At 42.6% G+C, this 17,849-nt stretch overlaps 2 protein-coding genes across 4 annotated transcripts; both read right to left on the minus strand.

Annotated features, from left to right (window-relative positions):
• Positions 1-91: 91 nt before the first annotated feature.
• On the minus strand, positions 92-11,277 carry LOC143484421 (uncharacterized). Of its 3 annotated transcripts, none has more exons than XM_076983118.1 (13): positions 11,138-11,277; positions 10,061-10,147; positions 9,617-9,931; positions 9,179-9,520; positions 6,304-6,420; positions 5,664-5,765; positions 4,654-4,746; positions 4,213-4,365; positions 3,385-3,486; positions 2,726-2,827; positions 1,657-1,809; positions 1,333-1,434; positions 92-704 (listed from the first exon to the last, which is right to left on the minus strand). In XM_076983118.1, the coding sequence occupies exons 2-13, from the start codon at positions 10,104-10,106 to the stop codon at positions 580-582; spliced, it is 1,752 nt and encodes a 583-aa protein (XP_076839233.1). In that variant the 5' UTR covers positions 10,107-10,147; positions 11,138-11,277; the 3' UTR covers positions 92-579. The 3 variants fall into 3 exon arrangements, with proteins under 3 accessions (XP_076839233.1, XP_076839231.1, XP_076839230.1); XM_076983116.1 differs by having other exon boundaries at positions 1,693-1,809; positions 6,268-6,420; XM_076983115.1 differs by having other exon boundaries at positions 6,268-6,420.
• A 318-nt stretch (positions 11,278-11,595) lies between these two features.
• Positions 11,596-17,474, minus strand: donson (DNA replication fork stabilization factor DONSON). Its single transcript, XM_076983304.1, has 10 exons — positions 16,900-17,474; positions 16,713-16,796; positions 16,423-16,626; positions 16,007-16,185; positions 15,676-15,854; positions 15,030-15,138; positions 14,693-14,827; positions 14,251-14,449; positions 13,931-14,161; positions 11,596-13,337 (listed from the first exon to the last, which is right to left on the minus strand). Exons 1-10 carry the CDS (start codon positions 17,281-17,283, stop codon positions 13,200-13,202), a joined length of 1,842 nt encoding a protein of 613 aa, XP_076839419.1. The 5' UTR covers positions 17,284-17,474; the 3' UTR covers positions 11,596-13,199.
• Positions 17,475-17,849: the final 375 nt, after the last annotated feature.

Raw genomic sequence — 17,849 nt, forward strand, 5'->3', positions numbered from 1 at the left:
TGTGTATTGGAATGCAAATCACTTAAGATGATTTGAGAAATTTTAATAGCGCATCTGGATTTACATTTACATTTGCAACACGACCCTAAAGGCTAAGATATACTTGCTGTTAACTACGCGTTCGCGTACGCATCATGGCTGCTTCGCGTATCCTGCGTCGGTTTGGCGCGTAGGTCTTGCACGTCCTCCAATAGTTAACGCGACGCGTACGCGAACGCATGGGCAAACAGCAAGTATGTTTCCAGCCTAATACTAAGCAGGTAAACATTGTAATTCAGATACAAAATGGTTTATCACAGTGTAACATCTATGTAATGCTGCTTACTGAGTCAGCAATTTAAAAGGTCCATATTTAAAGAAATCACCTGAGAAGCTGAAAATAGAATTAGCACCAAAATACAGATAATTGGAAATAATTCCAGACTGCCTCACCTGTATCAGGCAGGCAGTATGGGGCGTGGCAGTTTCAACCTTTTAGCAACATTAACAAGACCATGAGGTTCACTGTTTGGGTGCACAGATTCAGGAACGCTCTCTACCCCAAAGTTGAGGATTGACAGGATTGATGTCCACTTCCTATTAGAGTTTCCCCAGTGCCACCATTATGCCCAGGAACACTGCAGTGGCCAGTATAACTCCACCGACAATCCCAATACACACCCATGGTACTTTCTCCTTCCACACTTCTGAAGGATTTCCAACACCTGAAAACAGTTTAACATTGTGAATCCAAATGCCATTTCCAAGTCCAAGAAAAACCGAGTAACTTTTGAGAAGTTGAAGTGACTTGATTTGCTTGTGTTATGTTAGTAGATTATAACGTCACTCTGCACGTGTTTTCGATGACCTCGTGTAATCTTACAGCCATTCTGAAAGACCAAATGCTAATTAAGACCTTCCAGCTGGACAAAAGTGTTCGGGTTTCACTTAGAGTTATAATTAACCACTGGAAACTCGAGCAAACACACTGCTTGAGATGTAGAGTTGACTGGCTCATATTTCCAGATGCTACACACCACACACTTACTAACAATGTTACATGTCTGCTAAGTTAATATGTGAAAATTCCACTTCCTCACAGTTGATCCAGTGGTGTTCAGTGAGCTAACCAAACACTTTATTTTTTGGCTTTTTTTGGTGTTACTATGAGATTGGTGGTGACAAAAGGTTTGAAATAGTTCTTTTGTTACATTTCATTTTTCTTATCCTTGTGTCCACTATGGTATTCAATGCAATGTGGTGTTAGTAAACTTTTAACCACTTGTTGGTAATGGCTGATAGTGGCTAGCAATATACTAACTGGAATATCAGTAGTAGTCACAGTTACACTACCTTCCAGAGACTCTTGTTCTGTAGTGCTGTCAGCACTGGCATCGGCGATTAACCCAACAAGGTCAGAGGTCAATCTGGCCTGTAGTGGTACGTCTGACATCACTACAAGGAAACACAAACTAATTAGATCGCTAAACATGTAACAGTGCAAGTTACACACAGGTCAATATTTATCATTGCAGCAGTTACACATAAGTATTACAGTAATTTCCATCATCCGTTACAAACCAACTATTCCATTGACTCAACATAGAAACATTCAGCCTGATAGGAACCCTCCAGTTCTTCTGATTCTCTTCTACCCACAGAGTGCCATGAACGAACCTCTCCCAGAACCCTGTACTGTGGTGCTGTCTTCACCGTCAGGAGTAATTAGTCCAGGTTCCTCCATGCTGGTGCTAGATTTGGTCTTGTCTGTGATGCCAAAGGACGTCTCCAGCAAAGCTGTTGTGTCTTCAGGTGTAGATGTTTGGAAAACTGGACAGAAAACATCAGTGCACATGGTATAAGTTGCAATTATAATAGCGCCATTTGAAGCAACTTCTGAAAAATTTTTTTTTTTGAGAAATGTGGCTTTGGTCAAATTTCTAAAGCTTGTTTGTAATTGCAGTGGGTTGCAAATCCTCAGACTAATAAATGCATTAATCTGGAGAAATAACAGAGAAGAAACACAGAGGGAGTTCATGTGTAAAATGTGTGATGACGGAAACTTAGTTATAGAGATAGGAAGACTTCTGTAAAATTACTACACAAGCAATCAAGAGAAAAGTGATGTGGGTGGTGGACGTGAAGATGTGGACAAAACTACGAGGCAGAATGAGAAAAGTTGTACCGTATTATATATTAGTATATGGGCACTTTCAGTTTAAATATAACAAATAAAGATAAATAAATAAGGATCTGAGCACTGATTGGTGTACATCTTCAAATATATGTATCTACAAAACAATTCAAGATTTTGTGTGAGTAATGTTCAATCAAGAAACATCTTGATAATATGTGATACTGCATGGATGATGACGGTCGGACACCTACCGGTATGTTGTGTTGTAAAGTTGAGTTACTTTGTGACAATTAAAGAATGTCCTATGGTTAATTGTTTGGAAGATATTGGAAACTATTGGAATGCCATAGAACTGTGAAAATGTGGGAAACATTATATGAGATTGGTATTAACTGGGGTGGTGATAGGAAGAGTATTATGTATGGGATATTTGATAAAGAGTTGTCTAACAATGTATATAAAATTATGCATAATAAAGTATGTTTTGTTTTAATGTCATATTGATATTGTAATGTTTGTTGATATGGTTTTTGTTTCATTCTCAATTTCAATAAAGTACACTTAAAAAGCAAATTAAATACTCAGTAGATCTAGTACTCATTACACTACCTTCCATATTCCTCTCTTCTGTACTGCTGTCGGCACTGGTACCAGCAATTAACCCAACAAGGTCAGAGGTCAATGTGGCCTGTGTTAGTAGGTCTGATATCACTAGAAGGAAACACGTTGTAATTAAATCAGTGTACAACAATTACAGTGCAAAAATACATGTACAACTGTAATTCCCCTTGTCCACTCCACAAAGTTCCTGCATGAATGACACATAATGAAGTCATAATTTAAGTCACAATGATAAAGACTTTCTGTCCTGTAATAACATACACTCTCTATCTGGGCAGTTTAGACAAATGTTTAAATAGTCTGGGTCACTGGCAGCAACATTCTGAGAACTTGTACTTTTAGTACCTTTTCACTAGCAGTAACTTTAACCCAATGCTTAACTGTAGCTGTTAATCTGTCCTGACCAGAAGTGAGGAGGTGTTTTCTCCCCTTTTATGGTACATCAACACTGATGTTATCAAGCACAAAGGATTTGCATATCATTAACTGTCATCATAGGAGCTGTGCTGTTTGTTTCTACAGAATTTGTAACGTCTGAAGCTAGTTTTATTAGCTTCTAATTAGCTTTTCTTCTAAAGTCACCTTTTAATAGCTTGTTTGTGATGGATGGCAGAAGTGGTAAATTTAATATTTCCTCATAACACTACCTTCTGTGGTACTCTGTTGTGTAGCGCTGTCGGCACTGGTACCAGCGATTAACCCAACAAGGTCAGAGGTCATTGTGGCCTGTGATGGTAGGTCTGATATCACTAGAAGGAAACACATTGTAATTAGATCACTAAACAAATATTAATGTGCAAAAACTATACAAAATTGCAACAGCCATTGTGTATCTGCAGTCAACCAATATCAATTTAAGAGTGCTTATTCCAGCTAGGGGGCGCTGTATTGTTCATTACTGTTTATTGGGCACCTTTGTTCCCATGGTGCTTTGCGGGGTTTTTTTCTTCGCTGTAGGAAAAACAGCCTCATCGGAACTGTTTGTAATCCTTTACCATCTAAGAAAGAGTGCTGGAAACTTTATAGATATAAGCTCCCGTCTCTTCACGAGCAGGCAACATGTCGTACTGTTCCTCCTTTAGCCACGACACGGAAGCTTCTGGCGCCTTTAACAGATGCAATAACGTTGGTGTAATGACACCGTGTTAGGGTAAAAGTGTCGGTGATACTGCAACCCAGCGTTAAACATCTGTTAAAGGAGCCGGAGCCTTCCGTGTCGTGACTAAAGGAGGAACACGTTGCTTTCATCCATTCCAGACCTGTGCTGCCATTGTCTGAACCATGCAGTCCTGATACATGACTTTGTACATTTCACAGTCCAAAGAGGACACGTTCACTAAGATGCCATTATGAAGTGGCAACTGCTGATTTGTAGATCCTGAGATCTTTGCAAACACCAAGCAGGACTCCTCCAGTTCTACTGGTCCAGTGCAACAAAGGCCTAGTGCTTGAGCCACAGAGTGCCATTAACGTACCTCTCCCAGAACCCTGTACTGTGGTGCTGTCTTTTCTCTCAAGAGCAATTAGTCCAGGTCCCTCCATGCTGGTGCCAGATTCGGTCTTGTCTGTGACACCAACGTCTTTCTCCATCATAGCTCTTATGTCTTCAGTTGTAAATGTTTGGAAAACTGACCAAGACAAAACCCAAGATAAATGTAAGAGCTTCACTTAATAACACCATTTGAAGTCTGAATGTTTTGCCCTGTTCATTTGTGGAATTAACTGAGAAATGTGTCTTTAGTCCACTTATAGCTTGCTCATCATGGCTGTCAGTGGTTGGCAAATTAAATTGCTGCCCACTCAACTTGTAGTCATTACATTAGCTTCTAATTAGCTTGTCTTCTAAAGTCACCTTTATATAGTTTGTTTGTGATGGGTGCCAGTAGTGACAATTACATCTTTGCTCATTACACTACCTTCCATGGTACTCTGTTCTGTAGCGATGTCAGCACTAGAACCAGCGATTAACCCAACAAGGTCAGAGGTCATTGTGGCCTGTGTTGGTATGTCTGATATCATTAGAACGAAACACATTATAATTAGATCACTATACAATTACAATGCAAAATCTACATGCAGATACAACTGTCATTTCCTTTGTCCATTCCACACCAATTCTACTTATTTTCACTTTGTGATAAGGTAAGACACCAAACATTCAGAGGCTTGTGTGTAATATTTTCTACAAATGTATTTGCCATTTGGTAAGTAAAAACAATATTTTATGAGCATAATCGTGGCAAAATGTGAAAAAAAAGATGAAGATGCTAATTTTATTATTAAATTACTAAAAAGTACTAGTAAATTGTAATAGTAATAACGTACTATGTATAATGCTTTACATGAGAATGCAGAAATGTTAAGTTGTTGTGAATGACCCTTAAGAGACTGTTGGACATCACCAAAACAGAAAGAAATGGCCAGTCTTAAGCAATCTGTGAAGGTCTATATATGAGTGAAAAGTCTGAATTACCTAGATTTCTGCATGAATGGCTTAACTGTGATATTTTATCATGTAAGTCATAACTTTCAGTCCTGTAATAACATGCTGTATCTTTATCACACACTTTAGAACAATGTTTAAATACCCTGGGTCACTGGTAGAAAAAATCTGCTTGTACAACTTGTACATTTATTAACTAAGCTTACCTTTTTACTAGCTATAACTTTAACCAAACACTTAACTGTAGCTGTTAATCTGTCCTGCCCAGAAGTGAGGAGGTGTTTTCTGGTGCATCAACACTGATGTTATCAAGCACAAAGGATTTGCATATCATTAACTGTCACCGTAGGGGTTGTGTCACTTGTTTTGAGGATTCTACGGTATTTAGGATGCCAGATGCCAGTTTGATTCACTTCCTTTTACTTTATCTTCTAAAGTCACCAAATTACAAATTACAAATTACATCTTTGCTCATTACACTACCTTCCATGGTACTCTGTTGTGTAGCGCTGTCGGCACTGGTACCAGTGATTAACCCAACAAGGTCAGAGGTCATTGTGGCCTGTGATGGTAGGTCTGATATCGCTAGAAGGAAACACATTGTAATTAGATCACTATACAATAATTACAGTGCAAACTCTACACGTAGGTGCAACTGTGACTTCATTTGTCAATTACACACCAAATCATCTTACTGAAATATTTGACATTGGAAAGAAAATGTGTCTTTTATGAGCTTGGCCCTTGAAGCAGAATCAAAATGTGAAATAGCTGACAACTGTAAATACTTTAATGGGTGAATACACTAAAATTCAATTAAATGTATTGGTTCCATTGTCTGAAAGCAATATCGAAACATCACAAAAGGTCCATATTATTTAGTCCAAAGAAAGTGTTTTTTTTATATATGTATTTAACCCTTCACTTAAATGTGCTTTTATGTAGCATCAGATAAACATTGCAGGTTTGATTGGTAAAACATAAATTAGCTCTGTGTTCCTAACACCAAGCAGGTCTCCTCCAGTTCTGCTGGTCCAGTGTGACAATGACATCCTGCTACTCGGGCCACAGAGTGCCATGAACGAACCTCTCCCAGAACCCTGTACTGTGGCGCTGTCTTCACCGTCAGGAGTAATTAGTTCAGGTTCCTCCATGCTGGTGCTAGATTTGGTCTTGTCTGTGACACCAACGTCTGTCTCCAGCAAAGCTGTTGTGTCTTCAGGTGTAGATGTTTCGAAAGCTGGACCGAAAACATCATGGACACACACACTTTATGTGATGCAATTTTTTGCACCAGTTAAAATGATCACATACATTATGACTATTACATTTAATGCCCTAGAGAACCACATCAACTTATGACAGGAGATTCTGCTGAGCTGAAATCTGTTGCCTCAAACAAAATACTTTTAGTTAGGCTTCCATGCACATAGTAGTCAGTAATCAATAAGATGACCACTCCAACAGTTAGAGTACTTTGGGTAACTGTAATGGCAAACTGTAATACTGCAATGGCACTGCATTCATCTCAATACTCATACTGTTATGGCACGGTGTTACTCTCAATACTCATTGTGTTACTCACAATACTCATACTGTAATGTCACTGCATTACTCTCAATAGTTGTTGTATTACTCACAATACTCATACTGTAATGTCACTGCATTACTCTCAATACTCGTGTCACTCACAATACTCATACTTTGATGTCACTGCGTCACTCTCAATACTTATTCTGTTACAATACTTATACTGTAATGTCACTGCGTTACTCTCAATACTCACTGTGTTACTCTCAATACTCATTGTGTTACAATACTCATACTGTAATGTCACTCCGTTACTCTCAACACTCATTGTGTCACTCACGATACTCTTACTGTAATGTCACTGCATTAATCTCAATGGTCACTGTATCACTCACAGTACTCATACTGTAATGTCACTGCGTTACTCTCAATACTCATTGTGTTACAATACTCATACTGTAATGTCACTCCGTTACTCTCAACACTCATTGTGTCACTCACGATACTCTTACTGTAATGTCACTGCATTAATCTCAATGGTCACTGTATTACTCACAATACTCATACTGTAATGTCACTGCGTTACTCTCAATACTCATTGTGTCACTCACAATACTCTTACTCTAATTTCACTGTGCCACTCTCAATACTCAGTGTTACTCACAATACACATACTGTAATGTCACTGCGTTACTCTCAACACTCATTGTGTCACTCACGATACTCATACTGTAACGCCACTGCAATGTCACCAGGCGTTCTGGAGGAGGACAGGATAGCAGAACTACGGCAGAGCTGTGGTTGCTCGTAGGTTTGTGGGAGGAACACACTCAGTGTGCTAACCTATCTGGTACTCTTCACAGTGAACCCTAACGCACCGTTGGGGCTCCCTGAACTCGATCCTCCTGGGAAGCGATATGGCGACATGCCATAGATGGTTTAGATATACGGAACGAAGCCTCACTGAAAGAGCATCTGAGGGGAGATGTCTCACTGAAAGAGCGTCTGAGGGGAGATGTCTCACTGAAAGAACCTCTGAGGGGAGATGTCTCACTGAAAGAGCGTCTGAGGGGAGATGTCTCACTGAAAGAACCTCTGAGGGGAGATGTCTCACTGAAAGAACCTCTGAGGGGAGATGTCTCACTGAAAGAACCTCTGAGGGGAGATGTCTCACTGAAAGAACCTCTGAGGGGAGATGTCTCACTGAAAGAGCGTCTGAGGGGAGATGTCTCACTGAAAGAGCGTCTGAGGGGAGATGTCTCACTGAAAGAACCTCTGAGGGGAGATGTCTCACTGAAAGAACCTCTGAGGGGAGATGTCTCACTGAAAGAACCTCTGAGGGAAGATGTCTCACTGCAAGAGCGTCTGAGGGGAGATGTCTCACTGAAAGAACCTCTGAGGGGAGATGTCTCACTGAAAGAACCTCTGAGGGGAGATGTCTCACTGAAAGAGCGTCTGAGGGGAGATGTCTCACTGAAAGAACCTCTGAGGGGAGATGTCTCACTGAAAGAACCTCTGAGGGGAGATGTCTCACTGAAAGAACCTCTGAGGGGAGATGTCTCACTGAAAGAACCTCTGAGGGGAGATGTCTCACTGAAAGAGCGTCTGAGGGGAGATGTCTCACTGAAAGAACCTCTGAGGGGAGATGTCTCACTGAAAGAACCTCTGAAGGGAGATGTCTCACTGGAATGGACGTCACTCGTGCTTTTGCCAGCCCAAGTTATGCGTTTATGATTCCATGCCCCTTTGTGGTGCTTTACGTCAAAGGTACTCAGTAGAACTAGTACTCATTACATTACCCTCCACAGCATCTTGCTCTGTAGTGCCGTCAGTTCTGACATGGACAGTCGACACGGTAAGATAAGCAGTAGTGGTCGGCCCTGCTTGGACTAGAGGCGGTAGCTCTGATTTCGCTAGAAGGAAACTCACTGTAATTAGACCACTCAACAAAAATGTGCTAAAACCCTCACAAAGGTGCACCTGGTGCAACCCCTTCAGCTTGTGTGGAGTGATTACCATTAGGTAGCATCAAATAGACTTGGCAGAGAAAGACTGTTTGTGGGCTGTTTGGTTCTGGAAAGATCTAATCAGGAATCTTATGTGATATGATTTATATGACTATTATCAATATAAGAAATCCTTTATTTACAAATACACCAAAATAATACACTTCTCCAAATAACCAGCACTTCCTAATTTACATGATCAGTTTTCCAAAGAATATTTTCATTTCATATTACATCCTTTCTCCTGCGTAATGGATTTCAGGGGGAAAAGATGCATCACCAAAGGTCACTGATCAAACTCATTTAGCAATGAATGTCATGTGACTCATTTGCATACAGCTCAGGAAATCGTCAAATGAGAGACCAGAGTCTCAGACCCAGTGTGGGTCAGGTTTTGTAGCTCTACTGCACCTGATTCAGCTCACCTGCCCGGTCCCCTGGCCCAACCACAACATGCCACACCTGTAACGATGAGGGCGTACGTCTCCGGGTCTCCGCTTCGTAGAGTCTCGGAATCGTCCTTGTAGAGGCATTTGTAAACACCTTGGTCCGAAACCCTCGCTGACTTGATGGAGAGGAAAAAGTTGCCCCGGGTGACATCCTCCATGGAGGATAATGACAACCTAAAGGAGCTGACGTGCATGAAGGACCCGCCAGAGTCTAAGAACAGGACCACCTTGTCGTTTTTCAGCCACCGAACATGAATCTTCTCCCAAGGTTGATCTTTGGGGATTTGGCCAAAGCAAGGCAGTGTGACGTCCTCGCCCTCCGCAACCACAATACGAGCATTTGGGAACGGTGGGGCTTCAAAAAGGAACGAAAATGGCAACTTAATGTGATGTCATTAGCCTTCGCGTGTCCAAGTATTATGGGTTGTTTACATTGTTCAAAGGTACTCACACAGAACATTCAGCGTCACTGTGGTTAGGACTCTCCTCCCCTGCCACACACACTCATACAGGCCGGCATCACTCATCACCACGTCGGTCAGAGTCAGGGAGAATGACCCTTCCGAGTCTTCTGATTGGCTTAGCTCCACTCGCTCCTCAAATCCCTTCCCAACCACCAGCTGGCCATCCAGGTAAGAGGCCACGTCTTTGCCCTTGGCCTCCCACTTCAGATCGAGATCTCCTCCACCATGGTTGCAGTGCAGAGACACCGTGCCACCAAACGGCACCTCCACCGAAGTGATCTGCGTGATCACTGCTAGACATGCTAGTGGTGCAGATACCATGTTCAACAAATCAAGAAGTAAACAAATGGTTTAAGAAGGTGGCATTCAAGCACTTTCATGTAGTTTAACAATAAGTCATCAAAATATTCACATAATCCGGCCTGACTCACCTGTTAGGGCTGATGCTACAATCACTGCATGACCAAACACTTTCATTTAGCCAGGAAATTTCTCTCAAAAATCCAGAGAGCTGTAGGCTAAATATAAAAAGGCAATAAATAACATTGTAAAGCAATAAAACATAACTTTTTGAATATGGCCACAAAAATGTTGAGTAATAAGAGGGTTATCATCATCATCATCATCATCATCATCAATATTATCATTATTATTAATACTAATAGTATGAATACTGCTAATAATAATAATAATACAAAAAACACACAACTAAAATATCAGAAATAAATAAATAACCATGAAACAAGTGAAAAACTGAATGAGAGCAACTGCAGGCCTATATTAATAAGGTGTCATTTGACCTTGCTACTATAGACGTAAAACAGCTGTTTGGATCACATCGTTTCCGATCTAAGCCTGGATGCAATCACGTTTTATTGCGTGTTCACATTACACCAGCGCAAATGTGACACTGACAATCTGCCCGGGCAACTGAACTGATGCAGCCTTTCAATCAGAATGTCTAACCTTTATATTCTTATAGGCTATATTGCATTTTTACATTTTGTAAGTAATTATCCATTTAACTGAGAAGAGGACTTTTAATGTTATCTTAGAATCTGTTGACAGACTTTGTCGAATTATAGAAGTAAGAAGCCTAACATGATAAATAATTATGAAGGACAAGTCTAGTAAATATTTAAAGACATTTTAGAAAAGCGTACATCATAATTTTAAATATTTTACTACATACGTTATTGAAGACAGGACAGTTAATCTGCTGAATTAATGCTACCTACTAAAACTACAAAAAAAAATCTAGTCTAGCCTACCAAGAGACATTTTAGATTAACACTCAAAGACAAACGAGTTCAAGAAAACATTTCACACAGCTTCTCTTCAATTAAACAAACAAACAAACAAATATTTTTGGGGTCCATATACCATAGCGTCGATGTTGCTGCCAAAAGAAAAGACGAAAGCTTGTGTCTGAAACCGGTAAAAAAAAACCCCGCATAGCCGAGATTACTCTAATCTCCGCAAACATGAGCAAACGGTATAATACTTACCGAACTGAAAAACCCGGTTTAAACAACGTAATGGATAAGACCCGCTTAGCTGTTGGACTTTTTTAGATACCACTCCAGATATGCTGGTGGCTTCTCCCTTCAATCTAAAGCGTTACATTAGAATTTACCTCAGAGCTGTAATAAATGTAACACGGACTGTAACACAGCTATGACCGTCCCAGCTCAGAGGTGTCTGTGTTCAAACGGGAACCATGTTCTGTTTTTTCCAAAAAGAGTAGGAAAAGGAGGACTATAAAGTATACAAAACCACTTTTAACAAATGTATTTTACAGATAATATATAATTAAATAATAAAAAGCGTACAAACATATCATACAATACATGACAATCAGTTGTCATAAAAATCCACTACGTCTCTACACTTTTAAGTGTGAAGTGAATCTTAATGTGTTTAAGATACGAAAATACAACAGTTAACAGACATGTCTGAATCTAGTCTTAATACAGATTTCCACACAAATTGAGTTTTTTATTACTCTTCCGATCAAGCTGTATATATACATCGTCTTTGCCAATCATACCGAATAATCTGGAGGATAAACAATCATTACGAGTGGTGGCACACTGAAATTCGCAATCACAAAATAGACATTAAAAAACAATCTCAGTCCTTCTGTGTTTGGACATTATTAGACCTACAAGGGAATTCTTCAAAATAACTTCAAAATTCTTCAAAATATGTTTCCTATCCTCTCTGGCCTTGTGATTCTGAGAAGCGAGAAGGTATTTTATACCGTCTTTATAACATCTTTTATGTCAAAAGATGTGTAAAGAAGTTCCAAAGTAAATTTGCCCTAGAGTAGAAACGTGTGGGAGCGCTTGGAAATCCACGCGAGACAGTGGAAAGCCAAAGTGATCAAAATTCACTTCAAACCAAACATTTTATTTGTAATGTTTTATATTTGTGTAATTGCAATGTAGGCTATTAGTTATTATAGTTGAGGTAATGTGTAATTACAATGTTATTAGGGTTATGTTACTAACCGGTTTGTCCATGGTACATAACATTTCAGGCATATTCATTTTAATATTTTAGAACATAGAACTGTAAGAAGCAAATTAACATAAAATCACTCATTTGTTTTCCAACTTTTAACTGTAAACAATAAAAATCACAAAATTAATCAATGTATTCTAAGCTATTTTAATGCAGCAGTTTTCGAGTTTTTTGGTTTGACACGGGCGTACCTGTCTGCAGTCATTTTGTATTCAGAATTTCACCCACACGTGAAATGCACATAATTTTGTCTACAGGCATAATTTATTCTGTACACGCGTTTTATGTACACATGCAATATTGGCTGTACATGCTAATTACATGTTTTATAATAAACCCCTGGACAAGTCTTAGCATAGTAATCTTAAAGAATAAATCAACATTTTGTGATGAGCTGCATTCTTGTTTTTACAGCGTGCAAGCAAGGAAACAAAGATCATGCAAGGAATATACAAGAATAGAAAAAAGACAGTTAATTTAATGTTATACTTAAAATTAAAATGGCCATAGACTACTTATTTATCCGTAGGTTCTCACTTGAAATAACCATAGCCAGAGGGTTTTGAAAGAGATTCATTTTTTGTGTGTTATAAACTTTGGGCAAGTTTACACAGAATCAGAATTCAACATTTTTCCAATGACAGGTTTCTAGAGTATGTGCATATGATTAAAAGATCACTACTGCCATGTATGAACAAAGTAAAAAAAAAGGAGTCCTTCATGTAAACTGCTGAGAAGCATTTGCACGCGTACACGCCCCCCACCCCAAACATGTCCACGTCTGAAACTTATATGGCATCACATTGTTTGAAACACTTGATAGACAATCCTGACATTTAAATCGACAAAGACAAAGAAAAGTGCACACTGTATGGTCACAGAACACACAAACTCTGGACACACATTCCCCAACGCATAGTTTCACACCTAGCCACACAAACAAACAGCTTGTTCAACAGAGGACTGAGACATCCCTACTGGTCAGCCTCACACTCTTTCAGGTCCCACCAGGGTGTAGTTTGGCTGGAGGGTGGAGGCCAGCCCTCAGGTCCTCCAGGTGTAGGAGTAGTCAGTCAGCTGGAGCTGACGGAGGGCGGCCTTGCCCAGGGCGGCCGGCTCCACCAGCTGCTCCACCGTGCTCCTCTGTAGGCCGCACTGTCCCAGCTCCTGCACCGCCTTCTCCTGCAAAGACGTGGAAGTTAAGTTGGTGGCCACCACACTGACACTGTGTGCTCAAGTGAGGGCGCGTGATCTGATTCTGGGATGGGACACGAGTTTGACCGGCGCAGCTCAAAGTTTCACGGTAAAGTTCAACGAACATCGTAAGTCTCATTTATTATGTGCTGTTCTGAAAGTGTCACTCAGGTGAATGTTTATTTTGTGCAGAATACTGGCAACCAAACGCGTGCACTCTAACTGGGTCCGTCTCCGAGCTATCGTCCATCAGGTGATTGTGTTTAGTTTGACATGAGTTTGAATTTAACTCATGAATGAGGTAGCGTTCAATAAGACTGAATTAATTTGTAAGTGGTGAAATCAACCAGTTTGCTTTTCTTGTAAGAAGAATGTGAAAAAGAATTAACAGATTTGTCTTATTAATTAAACAAGGTATCAAACTTGCAAATCTCGAATAAGAGTGAATTTTCACACATTTGCATTGATACAGTATATGACCAGGTGGGTATTAAGTTAATAAACCCTGGTCATGTACTAATTTGAGCCTTCGTTTACTTGAGAATTACTTATCTGAGAATTTATCTACAAGCACAACAAACCTGCTGGTCAGGTTCGGATGTCTTGGTTGTGGGCACGTTGGTGCTGGGCACGTTGAGGACAGCGCTGGGCTCGTGAGTGTACAGCACGGCGGAGAACTCCCCTCTCTGGGCCGGCCTCAGGAGCTGCGTGAGGGCGTGCAGCGTGTGGGGCATGATGGGCCCCGTGACCTCCAGACTGCACACGTCCTTGTAGGCCGCCCGCTCCTGGGTCTTCACGTTCACGCTCCTCGCCTGCACAGGGAGAGCACTGAACTTGATGCCACTCAACACAGACACGGGTGGGTGAAGGTGGAGGTGTTGCAGGTGGAGCTGGTGTTCACCTTCAGAGTGTGCAGGGTGGCACCTCGGAACGCGGATGGAGCCAGCAGGGTTGGGGGCAGGCCAGCCTGGGAACCTGCTCCCGCCACAAGGCCCTTGCAGTTGATGAGGAAATTGATGAGGGTGAAGGTGTTGGAGCCCGCCACCAGCACCACCGACTCTGGTCTGTGGTCCAGCCGGACAGCATCGTGCTCCTTTCGTCTGGTGGGAGACAGAGGGCCATGCCATGTTGGTGATATGAACAGATTCAACAGGCATTCACATGTACAAACCAACGGGGAACTTCAAGTGTTCAAGACAAACGTTATACCCGGCTTGACCATTCGAGGGATCTAAAAGCCCCTTCTAACAAGGTAGCACTATACCCATCTCATTTTAGTCATAGTGTGAATCTTAGAACATGTGCACTTTGACCGGCCGAGACGGTAGTTACGTTCAACGTACAGCTTAATCGAGATGGCATCAGGCTTCTTGATCTGGTCCTGAACTCCCATCTCTTTCAGCCATGAGAACCCACCATCATCATCATCCTCTTCCTCCTCATCTACATCCTCTTCATTATCGCTGTGCTCTGAAGTCCTGGAGAGAAGACGATTCCTTTGCTTACACAGCTGATGAAGGACCTCTGAAATGACCTAGTTCTTTGGAAACCTCGTGTATTTTACTACAACTGTGTCTACCTTTGTGTATTATACATAATTAAAAGTACCCACAGTATCCATTGTTAAAACTGATGTCCCATTAAAAATTGATGTGTGATACATGCAGTACAATTACTTACAATTTATGGTTAGCTTCATCTTGGGCCTGCTGAGAGCTGTTATTCTGGGAGGAGCAGGATTCCTTGTTCTTCCTCTTTTCCTCCAGTAGAGGGAGTGAGAACTCTATCCCTGCAGAAAATAGGATGCCAGACAACTGAAAACACTGGAATGACTCGGGAAATGAAACAGTGCTATTCAGCTCCAAACCAGACTATATGAATTTCAAAGGAGTTCTACGGCTCCTGATTTAATTCAGTCTCTGCATCACTTATAAAACAATTCCTGTGGGACTCCTGTGTAAATACGAGGATTTGGTTTCTTGAAAGAGGAAGATAAGAACAATACATGCAAGTATGTGAGAAATCAGGCTTTGTGCTTCACTGAATTCCAGTGTAGTTCAGTTCACAAAATGCAGACTTGGATATGAAAATGAAATGCAAAATAGCATTTGTCTCATCCAGTGAGTGAGTTATCTATCCATTAATAATTAAGCTGTTCCCTCCTGTACAATGACATGACCTCTCTACAGGCTGTTTGTAAGAGTGTAATGAACAATTACATCAGGCACAGGTTCTTTAGTTATACCATAAGATTCAGTCCCAGTCCAGACCGGTTTGTCCCGAGATGCCCTACACCTGCTCTGCTCTTTCTGCGTGCTGTTCTTACCCTCGGCCTTCATGGCCTCCCGTAGACCCCTGGTGGTGGGCGAGAGTAGTGCAGTTATGCCCCTCGCTCCACTCAGGCCCGCCGCTCTGAACAGCGCCGTGAACTGGTAGGAGCAGACATAGAAGTACGGACAGAGCTTGGCCTTCAGGAGGCTGTAGAGAGACGTGAGGCTCACGGACCTGCAGGGCGAAGTGCAGACGACGACGGCTTAGACACGTGTGGCACCAAGACCAGCCAGAACATCAAGAAGAAAGGCCAGTCCATCGTGTGGTGGAGTAAACCAACAGGTAAGCTTAAGGCAAGTTTCCAAATCACCCCCCCCCCCCCTCACCATTCCCCCATCAGGCTCTGCTGGAGGGCGGTGTCCTGTGCCCACGGCGTGCTCTTGCCCTGGAAGGCACGCTCCGCCCCGATCCTGGGGAACAGGCCCAGCCACGAGAAGGTCGGGTGCTGCCAGTACTGTAAGGACTGTTGGAAGGCAGAACGCAGCTCACCACAGGTGCGGGGCTCCTGGGAAGAGAACCAGACCCCAGGACGATGAGACAACGCACTCATTTAGCTCCAGTTCAAAACGCAGACACGGCCATTCATCACATCTTGTATTCATCTGGTAATTGCTGTATTAAAATTGCAGTCAAAAATCACAGTGCCAGATCGGAGCATTTTTTTTTTCTTTTCTTTTTGTACCATAATCCAGTATACATCATTCCACACCTCACGTTTCTGCGGACAGGGCTACAGTTGTACCTGGATATTCTGGGGCAGACGAGCATATTCTGCCCTGCAGTGCAAACTCAGGCCCTGCGCTTCCTCCTGAGCCTTGAGGTGCTCAGCCCAGGAGAACGACTGTGTGGAGGTGAAGAGCAACCGGGTCTTCAGACTCCAGTCCGCTGGATATTCTCTACACACTTCAACAGGTGGTGTGTGACAACCAGCAGGGGCCTCTGGGCTCTAAATGGGGTACGAAAACACCCGACACGTTAATCCTTGGTAGTTTGACGCCAGAGGAGGCTGACAACGTGCTTATGTTCACCCACCTTCCGGTCAGGGCTGCATTTCTCCACCTCTGTTAGATCATCTTCAAATAAAGAGTCTTCAGAAAAAGAAGCAGGTTTCTGTGGCTAGAAGAACAAAATCAAGCGTTACATCACTGCTTATGCAAACTGTGGATTTGATTCTCATCACATTAGGAAGGAAATCTGGGATCTTTGGGGTGTTTGTAACCTGAGTCACCACCACAGCTGGACGTTCATCCACCACGTTCTCCTTCAGCCGCTCCGCGCGGTCCAACACGTCGCTGAACGCGGCCAACGACCTCTTGGGCTCGGGGGAGCCCTCCGTGCACGCCGCGGCTCTCTCCTTCGGGCTGCCGTACGTGTTCTCCAGCTTCGCGAAGGGGTTCCTGCGCTTCAGGCCGCCGCCGCGTCCCCGGACGAGTGACGGGCGACCCGGTGAAAACGGCCGCACCGCCGCCGTGGACGGACCGGACCCGGGGGAGCCGGCGGCGGCGGCGGTCCGGTGGCCCTCGCTGCGGGCCCGTTTCCTTCTCATCCGAAGGACGTCGGACGGTTTTTTAAAGCTCGGGGAGTAGGAGCCGAGTTCCGACATCGTTGAGAATTAACGTGAACCGTGTTTTAAACGTGTGGCCGCGTTAACAACACCGAGCGCCGCGGCCGCGTCTCTTGTTTGTGTTTCGCTTCCGCCGTTACGAATTTGGCGCCTGGCGTGAGCGCGTCACGGGCGCGCGCGTGCCCGCGAGCTGCGTCGCGAGCTGCTTCACGAGCGTGCTGGGTGCGCTCCGGCAGCGCAGTTGTGCGCCGCGCGCCCGTGTCCGTGCAGGGTCGGCAATCCCGTTACGTGTTTGATCAGTTCAGGAGAGTTTTATTGGCGTGAATATACCATGAACAAAATGGTCCACAGCAAATAATGTGGAGCTGAATATGACAATTGTCAAGGTAATAAATAAATAATCAATTCAAAAAGTAAATAAATACACAAGAACCGACAAGCTATAATTAAATGCACAACGGTAAAGGAAAACGACAGCTAATAGAAAAAAACACTACATGTATTAAAATAACAAAGATTCGTATTATATAAGGAGAAGAGCGGTGGTTGTGTTAGTGTGGCCTCTTAGGCGGTGACTTTACTGCATATTTTGTAGCGAGAGGCGC

The sequence above is a fragment of the Brachyhypopomus gauderio genome, chromosome 20 (assembly GCF_052324685.1).
Source record: "Brachyhypopomus gauderio isolate BG-103 chromosome 20, BGAUD_0.2, whole genome shotgun sequence".
In the NCBI taxonomy this organism is placed as follows: Eukaryota; Metazoa; Chordata; class Actinopteri; order Gymnotiformes; family Hypopomidae; genus Brachyhypopomus; species Brachyhypopomus gauderio.

Coding starts and splice junctions, on each gene's coding strand:
- LOC143484421 (XM_076983115.1), bottom strand. CDS start 10,106: ATGAAAGTGTTTGGTCATGCAGTGATTGTAGCATCAGCCCTAACAG. Junction 4,366..4,653: donor AGAACAGAGTACCATGGAAG/GTAGTGTAATGA, acceptor TGTCTTGGTCAG/TTTTCCAAACATTTACAACT. Junction 2,828..3,384: donor ACAACAGAGTACCACAGAAG/GTAGTGTTATGA, acceptor GTTTCCTTCTAG/TGATATCAGACCTACTAACA.
- donson (XM_076983304.1), bottom strand. CDS start 17,283: ATGTCGGAACTCGGCTCCTACTCCCCGAGCTTTAAAAAACCGTCCGAC. Junction 16,627..16,712: donor AATGCAGCCCTGACCGGAAG/GTGGGTGAACAT, acceptor TACCCCATTTAG/AGCCCAGAGGCCCCTGCTGG. Junction 14,162..14,250: donor CCACCCTGCACACTCTGAAG/GTGAACACCAGC, acceptor CTCCCTGTGCAG/GCGAGGAGCGTGAACGTGAA.